We start from the raw sequence: 15688 nt of genomic DNA on the forward strand, positions 1-15688 counted from the left end.
CACGTATTGCACATAAAGTTCCAATACATAATGAATTTTTCTTTCATATTAATCGACTTCCCATCCCATTTCCCATGATGTTCTTCTTTTCTATCCCTTTTCTGCACCCTAACACAGTAATCCCTAATTCTCTCTGTTGTTCATAGTTCAAATCCTGCTCATGGTTTCATATCATTATAATATTTCTTTAAGTAATCCAGAAAAGGCTTCCATTCTTCAATAAAACAATCATCATTAAGTTCTCTTATTTTAGCTGTTAACTTTGCTGATTCAGCATATTCCATCACTTTGCGTAATTCATTCTTCTTTATTGGGTGTAATTTGCACTGTCCACACCCGGTTCGTTTTTTTTTAGTTTCTGTGTTAGTTAGATAGATAGATAGATAGATCCAACCCAGGAAGTTTTATTTTCCATTAACTCAGATGTCGTTCTCATCTTGATTTGAATTCTGTGATGCTACTGAATTACCTTCTAAACTTGAGGAACTTTGTATCCTTGTACTGCCCTTCCTGCAATCATCTTTTATTTGCCCTTTCATGTCACTGTCATCTATGGTGATTGCTACAGCAATTCTAAGTCGCCCAGTTGCATTTAACATGTTTGGCTCCTGGTCTGGGGCTGGCGTAGTCATGACTTATTCCTTAACTGTGGTTTGCCGTGATTCCAAATCAAGCCATTCCCTTTGTTCCATAGCTCCTGTTAATTTGTTTTAAACCTAATTAGTTTACGCCTCTAATAAAAAAATTAGTTACTGCATGTAAATAAAACAAACCATTAAGAAGGAGGAAACCGGAATGTTAATACATTATTAAGTAACAGAATGTTAACAAACTACTTATGTGTAATTATAATTGCAGGATGCTTCGTTGTTTCTAAAGAGCACAAATTAGTTCAAAAACAAATAGTCTCTGGCTGTAGCTATGATCGACTTTGGCGTCAGCTGTGTTCTGGTTGAAATGTATTTGCTTTTCTGCTGGTTTTACTAGTGCGTGATAATGTTGATTGTATTTAATATTTTATGGTGGAAGCAGCCTTGGGAGAGTTTTTACTCTTAAAGGTGGCCTATAAATGTTTTAAGGTAAGGTAGAAAAGAATATGCTTGGAAGATGGCTGCAATTCTGTGTGCAGTTACGCGGGAGTAAGATCCACTGAGGTCAATGGAGCTTTCTTTTGAGTAAACATGAATAAGATTGCACCATAAATGGCTTATTTGAAGTTATCTAATAGAAACCTCTGTAGAGTGAGAATATATGTAATCCTAACTAGTGGAACAGCATCATAAACTTCTTCTACATAGATGGTGTGAAAAATTGGGCTTATCTCGTCTTTATTTTAATTCAGATTTAATCAGCAATGTGGCATTGATTTTGGCACCACTCAGCGCATCTGTGCTAGCCTTTGAAAGCCTAATTACAAGCAAGGAAAATTAAATGCCAAAATTAAGAGATTTGATGGTATCTGCAGTTTTTATTCTGCCAGTTACCCTCCTTTCTGTTTCAAAATATTAGTCTATCTCCTTGTTTTGTAGCCCCATTGTGATGACTTTTTTAAAAAAAAAAATCATATGGGTCCTCTCTTAGGTGGATATCTCTCAATCCAATGAATAAAGTTAGGAAGCATTAGTCCATTAAGCCCTAGAAAATGGGTCTCATTTTGGGGGTTGGTGTTTTTTCTTACCAGTGCTCATCAGCTGGCCAGACCTTAAATAAAACTCATTTGCATTTTACAAGCAGAGAGCTGTATGCCTACTGCATAGACGATGAAGTCTGTCACCATATTTTATTTATAAGTAATTTACTGCTCTCATGCAGTCTGTTTCCTAGTCTGCAGTATTATCCCCCCCCCCAATTCCCCAAAAAGATAATAAAATAACATTTAGAAATGTGCTGATAACTTCTGGTCTTCTGTTAAATAAATATTATAGCAGAAAAAGCATGGAAGATGCAGTACCAGTTTCATTGCTTTAGCTACTCTCCAATGTTAATTTTTATTAGCACCGTTCAAATTTCCTTAGTGATGAGATACTAGGCTTACACAGAAAGAGGTGGAACTTCCTTTTTATCTTCTTTAGAATTGAATTGGGTGAAATGACGTTCGGACCGGTGGATGTACTTGCTGGTACAGCAGTTATAGGACAGAGATACTGAAAATGTGACTCTAACAAGACCAGCAGGAGAAAAGATAGGTCTAGTGCTTTTTCAGCCCAATCCTAATTGTTATAAATTATGTTAAAATGTTGTGAACTCCCATGTGAAATAACTGTATTTTTAATAAATAATTTTTAATACACTGTATTTGCACAGAAGTAAATCCCACTTATCTAATTCAAAATAGCTCCTAAGGAAGGCTTTTTAGTTTTCTGGCCCTATAGCTATAACTTCTGTTTGTAACCAGAGAAATGAAAAAAAAATCACTTGTAAGTTTTAACCTGATTCACTGGTAATCTGCTGGAGTTTCTTGGTGTAGCTGCAAGGGAGAGCACATTTGTTTGATATGTGACCCATCAAAGCGAATTTTCCACCCCCAGTTTTTAATTCTGTGAGGAGACATAGAGAGATCTATATTGAAACAAATAGAAACTTTGGGGGGCTTGTACTGCAGAAGGAAAGGGTTAACCTGCACTCCCGCAGCACCCTACTTTAGAGGACTCTGCAGTGGAGAACAAAAAAGAAAATGCTAAAATGTATTCGTTCTTTTAAGGGGAACAGTAGCTTTTGCTAAATTGGAAGCTCACTCTCACTATTTCAATATCTGAAAGACATCCCCGTTAAGAATTTTGGTCCAAATGCTGGTAACCACCCATGAACGGCATGCTTTGTGCTGCAGAAGTACAGTGGTACCTCGGTTTACAACCACAATTGGTTCCGGAAGTCTGTACTTAAACTGAAGCGTACTTAACCTGAAGTGTACTTTCCCACTGAAAGTAATGGAAAGTGGATTAATCTGTTCCAGACGATGAAAAACACCCCCTAAAACAGCAATTTAGCACGAATTTTACTGTCTAATGAGGCCATTGATCCATAAAATGAAGGCAATAATCAATGTACTGTACTATAAAATAAATCAGACAGTATCTTAGGTGGAAAAATTATTATAGGTGAAAAAAATTAACATTTATTTCTTACCTGGGCTGATGATAGTCATTGTTTGGATGGGGGCTCAGAGTCCTCTTCCACAATCACAATACCTTTGCGGAGGCTGGGCCTTCGTTCCGGGCCTCCGCAGGGCCATGGGAGCGCTTCCGCAGCTGAAGCCCAGTCTTCAGGCCTTCGCGGAGGCCTCCGTAGGCCTCGGAAACCTCGGTTTACTTACTTCCGGGTTACAATCATTTGTAAACCGAAAATTCGTAAACCAAGGTGTTTGTAAACTGAGGTTCCACTGTAGTGGTCTCCCAAATCACTGGCAATGGTAGTTGTAGATCCAAGACAGAAAGTAATTGTGGGTTAGTGGCAATGATTCTATATGAGGTGAACCCTTTATAATGTAATTTTCATTATGCCAACTTGATGGATTCTAGCCTTCTAGCAAGGCAAGTTTAGAATAGCCATTTATACAGCATTGGGCCGGGACTTGGGCATGGATTTACTACAGAATGCTTTGCCTTTGCATTTGTTTTTGTCCTTTGAAGGTCAGCCAATAACTGATGTAATGTTGCTAAAAGATAAGGCTTGTACTCTCATCTAAACATTGTGTCTTATCTCTTCAAACTGCAAAGGAGAGATAAGTTTAACTGTATTCATCATTGGTGCTTTAAAAAATCACGTATTGCCATTTATTTATCTTCTTTGTACACTAACGATGTTATTTTAAAAAAAATTTAAAAAACCTAAAAGAAGTCGTATATCATTTGCCACTAATTGTGTGTTTTATGTTGCGTCCATACGGAGCTGGGGCTTTGGTCAGGTGTGAAATGGCCAACATGGTTGCCGGGAGATGGCAACCCCAAGGCTGGCTGTAGTCACTGGAGATTCTTCAGAGGACTTTACTAGGTATATGACATCATTCATACAATTAGCAGTGGCTTTTTAGAAAATATCAGTTGTGGGCACCCTGATATGTACAGAGGCCTTGATGTGCAGGTTAGGGGGGATTTTGCACTTTGCCTCGCACTGTGGACCTGATCTAAGCCTCGCACTTGTTCCAGTTGCATGAATGGCATTAGATCTAGTTTGGACCACTGAGTCCACTTCAGCTAACCATAAATGCTTCAGTGGAATATAGACCGAACTGTATTCAGTTCTGTCAGGGTAGTGTTGTAGGCTACTCCAGAGTAAAGACGCTCCACTCCTCCATGTCTTTAAAGTCTTTATTGTGCATAGTATCTATGTACAGTGCAAAGAGAGCTTCACGGAAACATGTCTAACTGCTTCCAGTAGATTCTCCCAATACCTCCCTCCTGGAACGTTTCCAACATAACAGTCTTGGCATTCCAAAGCGCCTCCCCTTTCGCCGGTGCACTTTGGATCTCCTGAGTTCCGGCAGGAATTTGAAAGGACATCCCCTGGATGCCTCTCCACTTGATGATCCTGGATACTCCTCCCCCTCCCTCTCTGTCAACAAAGGTTGGCGGACTGGCTCTCTGATACTGCCAGAGCCCTGGCCTTCCGTCTTTCTGAGCCATTCCCTCTCTTCCCCCTCCTCACTGCTGTCCGCCTCATTGCTGGAGCTGTAACATAAGAGATGTGGTCGTTCCCTGTACGACCCTTCCGTTACAAGTTCTAAAGCAGAATTTTTCACACCATCTGGGATCTTGGTTGAATTGATTAGACAGTCAGGGCAGCTCCTGACATCTGCTTACCATGTTAGAAAATCCAGCATTTTTGCATACTTAAGGCAAAACAAATGAAGCACATTGGCTGCATGTGCACCGACAGTGGGCACTATATAATATTTGGTTTTGACTTCTTGCACACTGTGGCACATACCAGTGCCTTGGAGTATCAAGAGTCCTAGCAGTGTTCCCCTCCCCCCCCTTGCTACTGGCAAGTTAACCCATATTCTCTTCTCGAATTTCAGTGTGATAATTCAAGGTGCTTTGTTCTTCCCTTTCCCATAAAGGACATTTTTCATATAAACCCAAATCAGACAGATAATACCATTCAATTCATATTAGCTAGGATATGACATTTTATTTTCTGAATACGGAGATGGGAAGTATAATATGTTTAAAGTTCCTTTTAATGGAATTTTTCCATCTCATTAAGTTGTAAAGATGAGTTGTAAAGAAACAATTTTGTCCTTTCCCTTTTCCACTTTTTGTCTGCTTAAATTACAGTGACATTATGCATGGGCATCAATTGTTTGTACTGTTCTGATTTTTACTTCCAGCCAAGTGTTGATTTAATTTTGCTGACTGGAGTTAATATTTTGTTGGAGTGCTGAACCTCTGCTGGAAAATCTTGACTTAGATTGCAGTCCTAAACACACTTAGTGGTGGAGATTTTCCCTCCTCAAATTTGATGGGACTTGCTTCTGAGTAAACATGCACAGGATTGCTTTGTAAATCCAGTACTGTAGTAATGTTCATTAGTAATGTATTGCTACCCTCTACTAAATTTAGAAGGAGCAAGGATAGCATGCAGCATCAGTTTAGCGCAGCGCGCAAGCGGGCAACTCAGTTTGGAGGCGGCTCGTGGGCCGCTCAGACGACCTCCACGGGCCACTTGGTGACCCCTGGATAGGGCAGTTACTTCCCACAGAAATTGTAGCAGCCCTGATAGAGGGGAAGGGCTGGTTTGAAAATTGCCCACTTGACCAGGCAACCCACATTGTGATGACCTCTTCTTACGCATTTCCAACCCAGTTCACTCAACCCACCAGGGAGTGGCAACCATGCCCCTACAATGGTGCTGTTCTTTTATGAATCTCCTCCTGCTTTTATCCCAAGGCGATTTACAAGTCTGTTGTAAAAATAGCTAAGGTGTGTAAATTGCACCAAATACGTAAAGCTTGGATTACAGCCCCTTTGCTCCAAGAAACTGTAAACTTGTCTTGTCTTCACTGCAAACTCTAGAGCAGGCATCCCCAAACTTCAGCCCTCCAGATGTTTTGGACTACAATTCCCATCTTCCCCGACCACTGGTCCTGTTAGCTAGGGATCATGGGAGTTGTAGGCCAAAACATCTGGAGGGCCGCAGTTTGGGGATGCCTGCTCTAGAGGCATCATGGGTTTTTTGTTATTTTGCCCATTTGTTTTTCCCAGCCCTTGTAATTGCTTACAAGAAGCACTTGCGCTGAACCAGTGGCAGTGTACATATTACCCCGCTTACCCCCTTCAAAGTAGGTTATCTGTATGAATGCCGCCTTATTTATAGATTTATATTTTATTTATAAATTGCCAATAACATATTATCTGGGTGATTATATGTTCTCTGTGAAATATTTAACCTGCCTTCTTAGTTGGTGTTGAAAATGCTATTAAGCTGTCTTTTAAAAATCCAAGCAGGTGCCTAACACATGGCCAAATTACAAGATGGGATATTGGATGCGTGGTTCACCTTGTTGGAAAGATGTCAAGCCGCCTTTTCCCTTTTAGATGTGTCCTTGTGGAGGTCCAAGGAGAGAAATATTCACACATTTATTCAGCTAATCTTCATGTTATGCAAACATTTGAGGGAGGGATAAATCTTCAGCACTATGAATTTCCACTGAAAATGAACACATTCTTTTGAGCATTAACCTAGCTCTGCCATAAAGGTATGCAGCTAATCCTGTTCAAGCAAGGAATTTCATGGCTTAATATTGTACTGGCATAATAAGAAAATCATCCCTCTACCTTCACTGTGAGGAGTGTTGTAGAATAATATTAACTCTGCTTGGAACAAAATCCTCTTTGGATATTTCTTGTTCTGACTGCCCTGCTTCTTCCTGAGATGCTTGCTGGTAGCTTTGATCATGGCTGAGTCCTTTGTTTTGTAGTGGAAATACCATTAGCCTGTTAGTAGTATCACCAGATGGAAGAGCAGCTGTTTACTGTTCTTCAGTTGTTGAAGGGGCACAGAATATACCTCTGCTTTATTCTAAGGTAACTTGTTAACTTCCTTTGAGAACATTCTTTCCCGTAGCTCCCTATGGCATAAATCTCAAACAATATGGATTTCCCCTGAACACTGCAATGATAATGTACTGTACTACCTGCTCTGCAGGTAAGTGTTAGTATTGACTTCCAGTACCAACAATCCAATTGATGGATTGTTGGATCAAGTTCTGTCTTTGTAATTGACTTATTTTGTGTCCCTAGAACAAATAATAATGGTTCCCCAACAACAACCCGCCACCAGTCCCCAAATAGGTTCTCCATTGGACAGAAAGTGGGGTTTTACCTCCCTGCATAGTACTTTACTTCTCCCAGTGGCTACCATAAACAGGTTCCACATTATATTCTGAACTTTTTGAACATCAGCTTCCCATCTTTATCAGGAAAATGATAGTGATGGATTTCACAGGGTTTCCAGAAGAGGCACACTGAAGATCATAAAGTCCCCTATATATTAAAAATATAAATAGTAATTATGGAATCATTTTGGGAACCTAGGATTGCAGGTTGGAATTGAGAAGTCTAGAGTCACAGTAACCTATATCAGCGCATCTCCCCTTTTTACGCCCAGCTCAAGTTTCAAAAACATTATTATAATATTTCAAGCTACCTATCTAAATCAGGTATTTCATGCATCATGTTCAGCCATTTTGGTGTTACCCTAATGCAGGTGAAACATCGTAACTCAGATTCCATTGTATTTTGTTGTTCAACCTCTTCCTCGATATCAGATGCCTAAATAAGCAGGTGGTAACACCAGTTGTAAGCGTCTTCTGACACTCAGAGAATTTGCAGCAATGTCTCAAAGTGCAATTCCCGGGATTCTTTGGGGGAATCCATGGTTGTTAAAGTGATACAAACACTGGTGTAAGTTTATATAACAGAGACATCTAGCATGGTTTTATAAACAGTCCCAGAAATGGAACTATATGCTTAGGAAAGAGTAGCATAGCCCTTACAGAAGACAAGTACTTATTTCCTCCCACTGTGGGGGAAATAACACTCTGCTATATCTTATTTATAAGAAGTATTTTGATTCTGAGGCTGGCATATATCCTGCTGTTTCATAGCCACAAGGAAGGAAACACCAAGATGTGCAGTAACTTCTATTTTACTCTATCACTCATTTATTGGATTTCAGATCTGTACATGCACTTTGGAGTGCAAATAATTAGCTGAGATAGTTAGCTTGGGTTTCCAAATAATAAAATGACTATTTTTGTAGGAAGCTGCCTGCCCAAAAAATACCACACTTAATAGTACAGTGTAGAATATTTAAGCAAAACATCCCCTTTCACTCTACGTTAGGATTTGGCATTGCGAATGTGTTTTTTTCTGTATTGCTCAGGAGAGGGGTGTTGTGATGTCTATGAAGCCATTTAAACTGAAGAATCAACATTCTGAATATAGTTTTAATTCTCCATTTCAGAACTGTGCATACTTGATCAAATTCTGCTTAGCCTTTTTCCAATTAACATTGGAAAATGTAATGTGGCTCAGGGGCAATGTGTCTAGACTCTACAATCTAGACAGTTCTCATAATGCAGAGAATTTGAAGTACTTGCTGAAACTGAGGGCATTTAATCTCAAAGGGGGAAATAGCACAATATTGCTATTGCTAATTGTCACGGATTGTTGTTGACCTCAGAAGTGTATTATACTTGCTGTTTTGGCTGCTTTCACATTTCATTTAAAAGCAGGAATAAATTTTAACACTGCACAGGGGACCTGGAAGTACTATTGCTTGAAACTGCCAAGTTGAACAAGGGAAATAGAAATAAAGTGGTAGACAGACGACATGGGCTTTTTAGTGTGTGTGTGTGTTTTGATTCTTATAAGCTGTATTTGATTGCATAGCTCTATATTACTGTAATTCAATAATGTGTGATTTGTTTGAGAGAGGTGAACTGACAGGATCAGGAATTCTCGCTTGGCAAGTGAACAAAATGAATTACCTTCTCCAGCAAAGCCGATGGTGCTGGAGGCAAACTAGGCTTGCCATTTTTTCTAGAAGCAGTGGGTGGACAGTCTTGAACAGGCTCAAAAAAATGCCTGGTTATAAACAAGAGTGGGGACTGAGAAAACTCCCACATTGAGCTGGTTTGAAAGCATCCAGATGGTAACCCTAAGGCAAAGATTCTTCTCTGGGACATTGAAATGTAACGATGATCTGTGTAGGATTACAAATAACAGCATCTCTGTGAGATTTTTCAGCCAGCAGAATGTTAGTGGGCATTGCTTCTTCCTCCTCCAAGAAATTCCTTGCCAAGGAGAATCATGGTACAGGTGGTAGGGAGACTTTGAATCCGTAAAGTAATACTATTACTACTACTACTACCACTACTACTACTACAAATAAAAATAATGTAGCAGCCTTCTATAATGGACTTGTCACTTCAGGGAATTCCCTATACATTCCTCCTTGCATAGTGTTGCATTGATATATCGACAACTTGAGAAAGGGCCTTTATGTTCTTGTATGTACAAAACTGAAAAGGTTTTTTTTGTTGGTACACTAAAGATGTGAGTGGAAGGAGGTGACCTAGTCTGTGCTGCATCTCATTTGTCACTTTTCAGTGGTGTCGTAAGTTACAGTACTTAGCTGTGGTTAAGTCCCAGTATACTCAGTAGGACTTAACTTTCAGTACTTAGATTTAAGCTGTCGGTTGTTGTTTATTAACTCGTGAGCCTGTATCATATTTAAAAATTCCCCCTTTTTGTTTTGTTATATGTCATTGTGCCTGTTGCCCATTTGCAATTTTTGATCATATATATATATATATATATATATATATATATATATATATATATGTGTGTGTGTGTGTGTGTGTGTGTGTGTGTGTGTGTGTGTGTGTGCGCATATATGCATACATACATACACACACACATATACATACCGTAGTGGTACCTCGGTTTAAGGATGCAGTTGGTTCCAGGAGCTGTTCGTTCCCCGAGCAATACTTAAATGGAGTGCCTTTTCCGCATGTGCGCGAAGCGCCGATAGAGTGCTTCTGCACATGCGTGCACCGCACCGATCGCTTCTGCGCATGCGCGCACTGTGCAGATCGCTTTTGGCGCAGATCGCTTCTGTGCATCCGCACGCCGCGGAACCCGAAAGTAAACACTTCCGGGTCCGCAGAGTACTCAAACCGAGAGTACTCAAACCACAGCGGACGTAAACCGAGGTATGACTGTAGAGAGAGAGAGAGAGCATAATTTCAGGAGGGGAAGCGTGTTCGGGAAGACTGTTACTGGAATGTACTGTTAGAACACTGATACAACTCTTACATCAATTTTTTTCTGCAGCCTTGTTTCTTTGTAACACTTGAAATATAATGTATTTCTCCCAACCCCCCTCCAGCACCTCAAAGGAACTTTGAAATTGCCTTCAAGATGTTTGATCTGAATGGTGACGGAGAAGTGGATATGGAAGAATTCGAACAGGCAAGTTCTCTCCACCTCCAGAACATTACCATGTAAATTATTATGCAAATAATTTCACTTTCTCCTCTTCTGTTGGTATGTGTAGCTCTCTTCCATCTTCTAAGAGCACATATATCACCTGCAAAACCATGGACTCTCTGCAAAGTGTACTCAAGACACATGCCTCACACTTTGGTGGGGTGCCCTATAGCTGGGGATTTGTGTGCTGCTCACTCTTATACTTGTCCTTTTTGACAGCCTTTGTTCATAATTTGCTTGAAAAACAGGACTACCTCCATTCTCTAATGCACAGCTGTTTCACGGCTGTACAGCTGTAGATGGGGTTCATCTTGTTGATGATGTCAGTATGGTGTGTATGTGTGCATGTGTTTAATTCACTCTTAATTTCTGCCCTTAAGTAGGGAGAAGTTCAGCTGTCCATTCTAGAGGTGTTTTTTTAAAAAAAGAGATGAAAAATGCAAATAAGGCAGCTTGTGTCTGAAAACCAGGAGGCAGACCTATGCTTTTATTGGCCCCATCTTCTGCACATTATCCCAGTCCTCCTCCTCAAATGATTTAGTGGCATTAGCTATAACAATATGCCCTTCAGAGGTGCATCATCTCTCCTGCCTCACGGGGAAAATGTAGTATACTGCAGCTACCTATGATCTCCATGGCATTTGAGCATTTAAAAATTGATGGACCTCTGATCAATATGGAAAGTTGTCTTCTCCCTGGTGCACCGAGACAGCAGTCAGTGCAGCAGCAGATCTGTTTCTGTCTTAGATTTGTAGCCTTTCCTTTTTGCTACAGGGCAGTAGCTTTTGTGTGTCACAGAATAAAGATTCAACAGATCACAAAAATACTTCACCATTGAATCCCTTAATAAACCTGGTCAGGAGTGCTACCAGAACTCTGATGCCTTATCTCTGCTATGGCTTTGTGTTGATTACTCTGGTTGCTTTTCAGCCCACCTGTTTATCCCCCTTTTCTCTACATCTGAAGTGCCAAATAACCAGATACTGTATATGTGAAGGCATAGAGGCTTGCTTTTGGCAGGCTGCATTTCCTAATCCTGGGGATTGAACATTATTGCTGCTGGTGTCGAAAGCGTCTACAGTTTTCCAGATGCCAGGATTTGACTCTAGCTTTTTGGTTGTCTGACAGTAATCTGATGATTAACAGTGAACTGGCAATTCATGTCTGCTTGGACCTATTATCTGTTTTGAAATCTGCACTCCAAGGAGAAGAATAATTTTAAGCATTTGCTTGCTCATTTCGCTGCCTGTGTGTTGCTGACAATCTTAGAATTCTGTGCACCCTCTTAGTCATTGCTTTTCTGTGTGATGTTATATTCTGACATGCTCTGATTTCCTTATAAGAGAGCTCTTAAGGAAGCTGCACACACTTGCTATGGGAGAAAGGAACCCTTCCTTTTCAAACTCCAGTTTGCCTGTCCAGGTTTTCTATATGCCTTGAATAGTCCTTGAGCCCACTATGTGTTAACCACTGCTCTGAGCCAAAGGGACATGCTTCATTTTGTGTGTGTGTGTGTTAACAAGGTCTTAGGTTCTCCATGGCCCTTCTTCATGGACTTTGTGAAGGCATATTGCACGCTGATGTGATCTTGTGCATTTCCGTCCTTTTTTTCCTTCTGAAATCTGCTAAGGTCACACAGCAGACAGGTTTGAGTGTTGAGCTATTTTTACTTTGTCATCTTTAACTCTGGACAGGTTTCCCCCTTTGAGGTGGTGTCCCCTGGGATAAATTTTGAGCCCTCCAGCATTGGAGCAGCAGGTGGCCATCTGACTCTTACTAACCCTTCCAAATTTTAATGAAGGCATAGTAAAAAGTATGTCCCCTATCTCACAGGGAAAATAACAATGCTTTCCGATTGTAGGTAATGGGGGATATTCCGTACTTCTAAAAACGTCTGGGTTTTGAAACCCACCATGTGTTTAATAATGCAACTACACATATCGTTGTATTCAATTCAAAGGTGTGTAATGTATCTGTGGAGGACCTAGATTTTAGGGATATGTGATGCAGCCTGCCTCGTTATAGCTGTGTGTTTAACTTTGGAAACTCCTTAGGTTCAGAGCATCATTCGCTCCCAAACTAGCATGGGCATGCGTCATAGAGACCGCTCAACTACAGGGAACACCTTGAAGACAGGCTTCAACTCTGCATTGACCACCTACTTCTTTGGGGCTGATTTGAAGGGGAAACTGACCATCTCTCACTTCTTGGACTTCCAGCGCAAACTTCAGCATGACATTCTTAAGCTTGAGGTCAGTGTCTGATCCACACACATAATTCTGTTCACTTACTATACTGTTAGACTTTGCTTTGGAAAAGAAGCTATCATCCTTTAGCTGGCCAGTGTCAGCACATGTCATTTTCAGGCAGCTGCAATGTCCCCAGTACCCCAGCAGAGCACATCAATGGGGCCCCCTTTTCAAAAAGCAACAGAGCCCAGGATTTGCCATTTACATTTCCCACAATTCCCCAGAGCGATGCTACATCAGGGGCTATGTGGAGAAACAGAAACGGTGGCTTCAGGACTCTGAAATTGTGACTACCGCTAGGTAAGCTACTGGCACTAGCCCTGTTTACTCATGCCCTGTAATCAGGAAACCCCAATCCCACATGTGGGACATTGCTCCTGCCGTGAGTGCTGGAAGGAAAACTGCTGCCTGCTGCAAGGCCCATTTCCACCTGACCTAGGGGATGGAGCCCAGATTCACCCTGCACAGCTAAAAGAGGCTCCTGGGAGGCCACTGGGACATTGCTGGAACAACTCTTGGTTTGCAGCAACTGGCTAAAATGTTTTAAATGGTTCTCATTTTGGTTCCTCTATTTTCTTTTTGTCGGGCTGGTGTTGGTTAAATGTTTAGTTGGAGTTGGCAGCTATTTTAATTGGGTATAACTCTAAACTGTTTATTACTGTTGTTGTTGTTGTCATTTTAGTTATTATTGATTTCTATTGATTTATTGGTTTGTTTGTTGCTAGTATAGGATATTTTGTTTTTTAATGTTTGATGTTTTGTTGCTTTTTTATGTATGTTGTAAGCCACCCAGGGTGGCCGGGGAAACCCAGCCTGATGGGCGGGATATAAATTTAGAAACAACAACAACAGCAACAGCAACAACAACAACATGTGTGTAGCTGACTGATTTATTCACTAGGGAGGGATATTGTGCACATGCACAGACATTATTATTACTGCACATGTTCCACAGCCAAAGCCTTACATTGGTCAAACTAGCTCTGAGCTCTGGCTTCAACTTGAAACACAATCTGTGAACCCTAACTCTTCCGCCCGCCCCCATACACAGAGCTTACTTTCATTACAGCCATCAGTTATTCTTATTTAATGGTGATTAGTACGCCCACCTCTTTCTTTGTATTATGACATAGTAACATAGGGTTAAACCACTGAGCCTAGGGCTTGCTGATCAGAAGGTCAGCGGTTCGAATCCCTGTGGCGGGGTGAGCTCCCGTTGCTTGGTCCCAGCTCCTGCCAACCTAGCAGTTCGAAAGCACATCAAAAAATGCAAGTAGATAAATAGGAACCGCTATAGTGGGAAGGTAAACGGCGTTTCCGTGTGCTGCTCTGGTTCGCCAGAAGTGGCTTTGTCATGCTGGCCACATGATCTGGAAACTATACGCCGGCTCCCTCGGCCAATAATGCGAGATGAGCGCGCAACCCCAGAGTCGGTCACAACTGGACCTAATGGTCAGGGGTCCCTTTACCTTTACCTTTAACATAAGTGCTTAGATAGAGTGGGACAATGTGTTGCATGTTCTTATTTTGCAAATGTTACAGCAATATTCTGTTGTAAGAGTCTCTTTCTGGGCAGCACCTTCTGAACAGGCTGTAGAGCAGAGTTGAGGGGAGGGTTGGATCTAGCCAGTCAGCACCTATTGGGTAGCGTTTGTGACATCACTGACAGGTACATTCCTAGCATTCCCCGCTGTCTGTTTCATTTTTAAATGCCTGACAAGTTAGCTTTTGCATATCTTTCATATTTCCCCTCTTTCCCCCTCCACCCATTCTCTTATGGGCCAATTGTTGGAAATGCCTATAGTTTGAGTGGTAGATTTTTTTTGGAGGGATGGCATGGGATGAATTCAAAGAAAATAGGGTGGAGTTGCATCATAAGTGTGAGGGACAGGGGATATCGCGAAGTCCCTCCCCTCCTGAGTTCAAGCCCATCCCCGAGCACAGGGGAAAGCAGAGAGAGTTCCGATGCCAGTGGGGAAGCAGGAAGTCGGGGCCGAGGCTCAGGCAGGGTAGAGGAGCCAGGGTCCCAGGTGGGACAGGAAGGGGCGAATAAGGGGGGGAGACCCATCCCCCCAACTCCGGAATTACGCAGAAAGAGGAGGGGAAAGAGGATGGGTCTGCCAAAGCTTTTGTGTTGGAGAAAGACGCGCCAAAAGCCATTAGGAGGTTCTGAAACCGACTGATCACATCACTCCGTGTAAATAGCAATGACTTTAGCACTGTAAATACGCAGCACCAATAAAAGAATAAAATGCAGAGCTGCGTAGCGTCGTTACTCTGAAGTAGTCCACTCCGGCCACTGTGACAGCAACCTCCTAATCCTTTTTGGGCTACTTTGGAGTTGCCGGGATGAGCGTGTCAGAGGCGGAGAGATGGCGGCAGATCGCGGAGCAAGCCCAGCAAGAACTGCAGCAGCTGTCGCTGCAGGCGCAGGGGGAATTGAAGGCAGCTAAAGAAGAGACTAAGAAGGTCCAGGACGACCGGCTACAACTTGCGGAACAGGTGAGAGCGCTACAGGAAAGAGAGCAGGAATTAAGGGCGGTGGCGGTAGACCTCCAAAACAAGCTGGATGCAGAGAAAAACAAGGCGGGAGGGGCACCCCAAGTCCAAGTGCTGCCAGGAAGGAGAGCCGGGACGCTAGTAAGCAAGTTCAATGGAGACCCGAGGGAATATCAGGGCTTTGAGACTGAGATTGTGTATGCTCTTGAGCTGCACCACGCTGAGTTCCCTGATGATGAGCACAGGGTAGCGTTTATTGTGGAGCACCTTACCGGGGCAGCCAGGGAGTGGCTAAGACCGTTAATCGCAACAAAGAATCCTTGCATGAAGAATGTCAAACTATTTCTAGAAGGTTTGAAAACGATGTATTCGTCCGATAGTCATATGGACCAGACTAAGGAGGAACTTCATAATTTACGCCAAGGAAATATGACAGTTCGC

At 41.9% G+C, this 15688-nt stretch overlaps 1 protein-coding gene across 2 annotated transcripts in view; it reads left to right on the top strand.

Moving 5' to 3' along the window:
- MICU1 (mitochondrial calcium uptake 1) overlaps positions 1 to 15688 on the top strand; it is a 136816-nt gene that overhangs the window by 68061 nt on the left and 53067 nt on the right. For both annotated transcript variants that reach the window (XM_060274896.1, XM_035138592.2), the window contains 2 exons: positions 10399 to 10481; positions 12554 to 12751. In XM_060274896.1, coding sequence (XP_060130879.1) covers positions 10399 to 10481; positions 12554 to 12751 — 281 coding nt within the window. The remainder of the gene's footprint in view (positions 1 to 10398; positions 10482 to 12553; positions 12752 to 15688) is intronic.

This window comes from Zootoca vivipara, chromosome 5 (assembly GCF_963506605.1).
Source record: "Zootoca vivipara chromosome 5, rZooViv1.1, whole genome shotgun sequence".
Taxonomy (NCBI): Eukaryota; Metazoa; Chordata; class Lepidosauria; order Squamata; family Lacertidae; genus Zootoca; species Zootoca vivipara.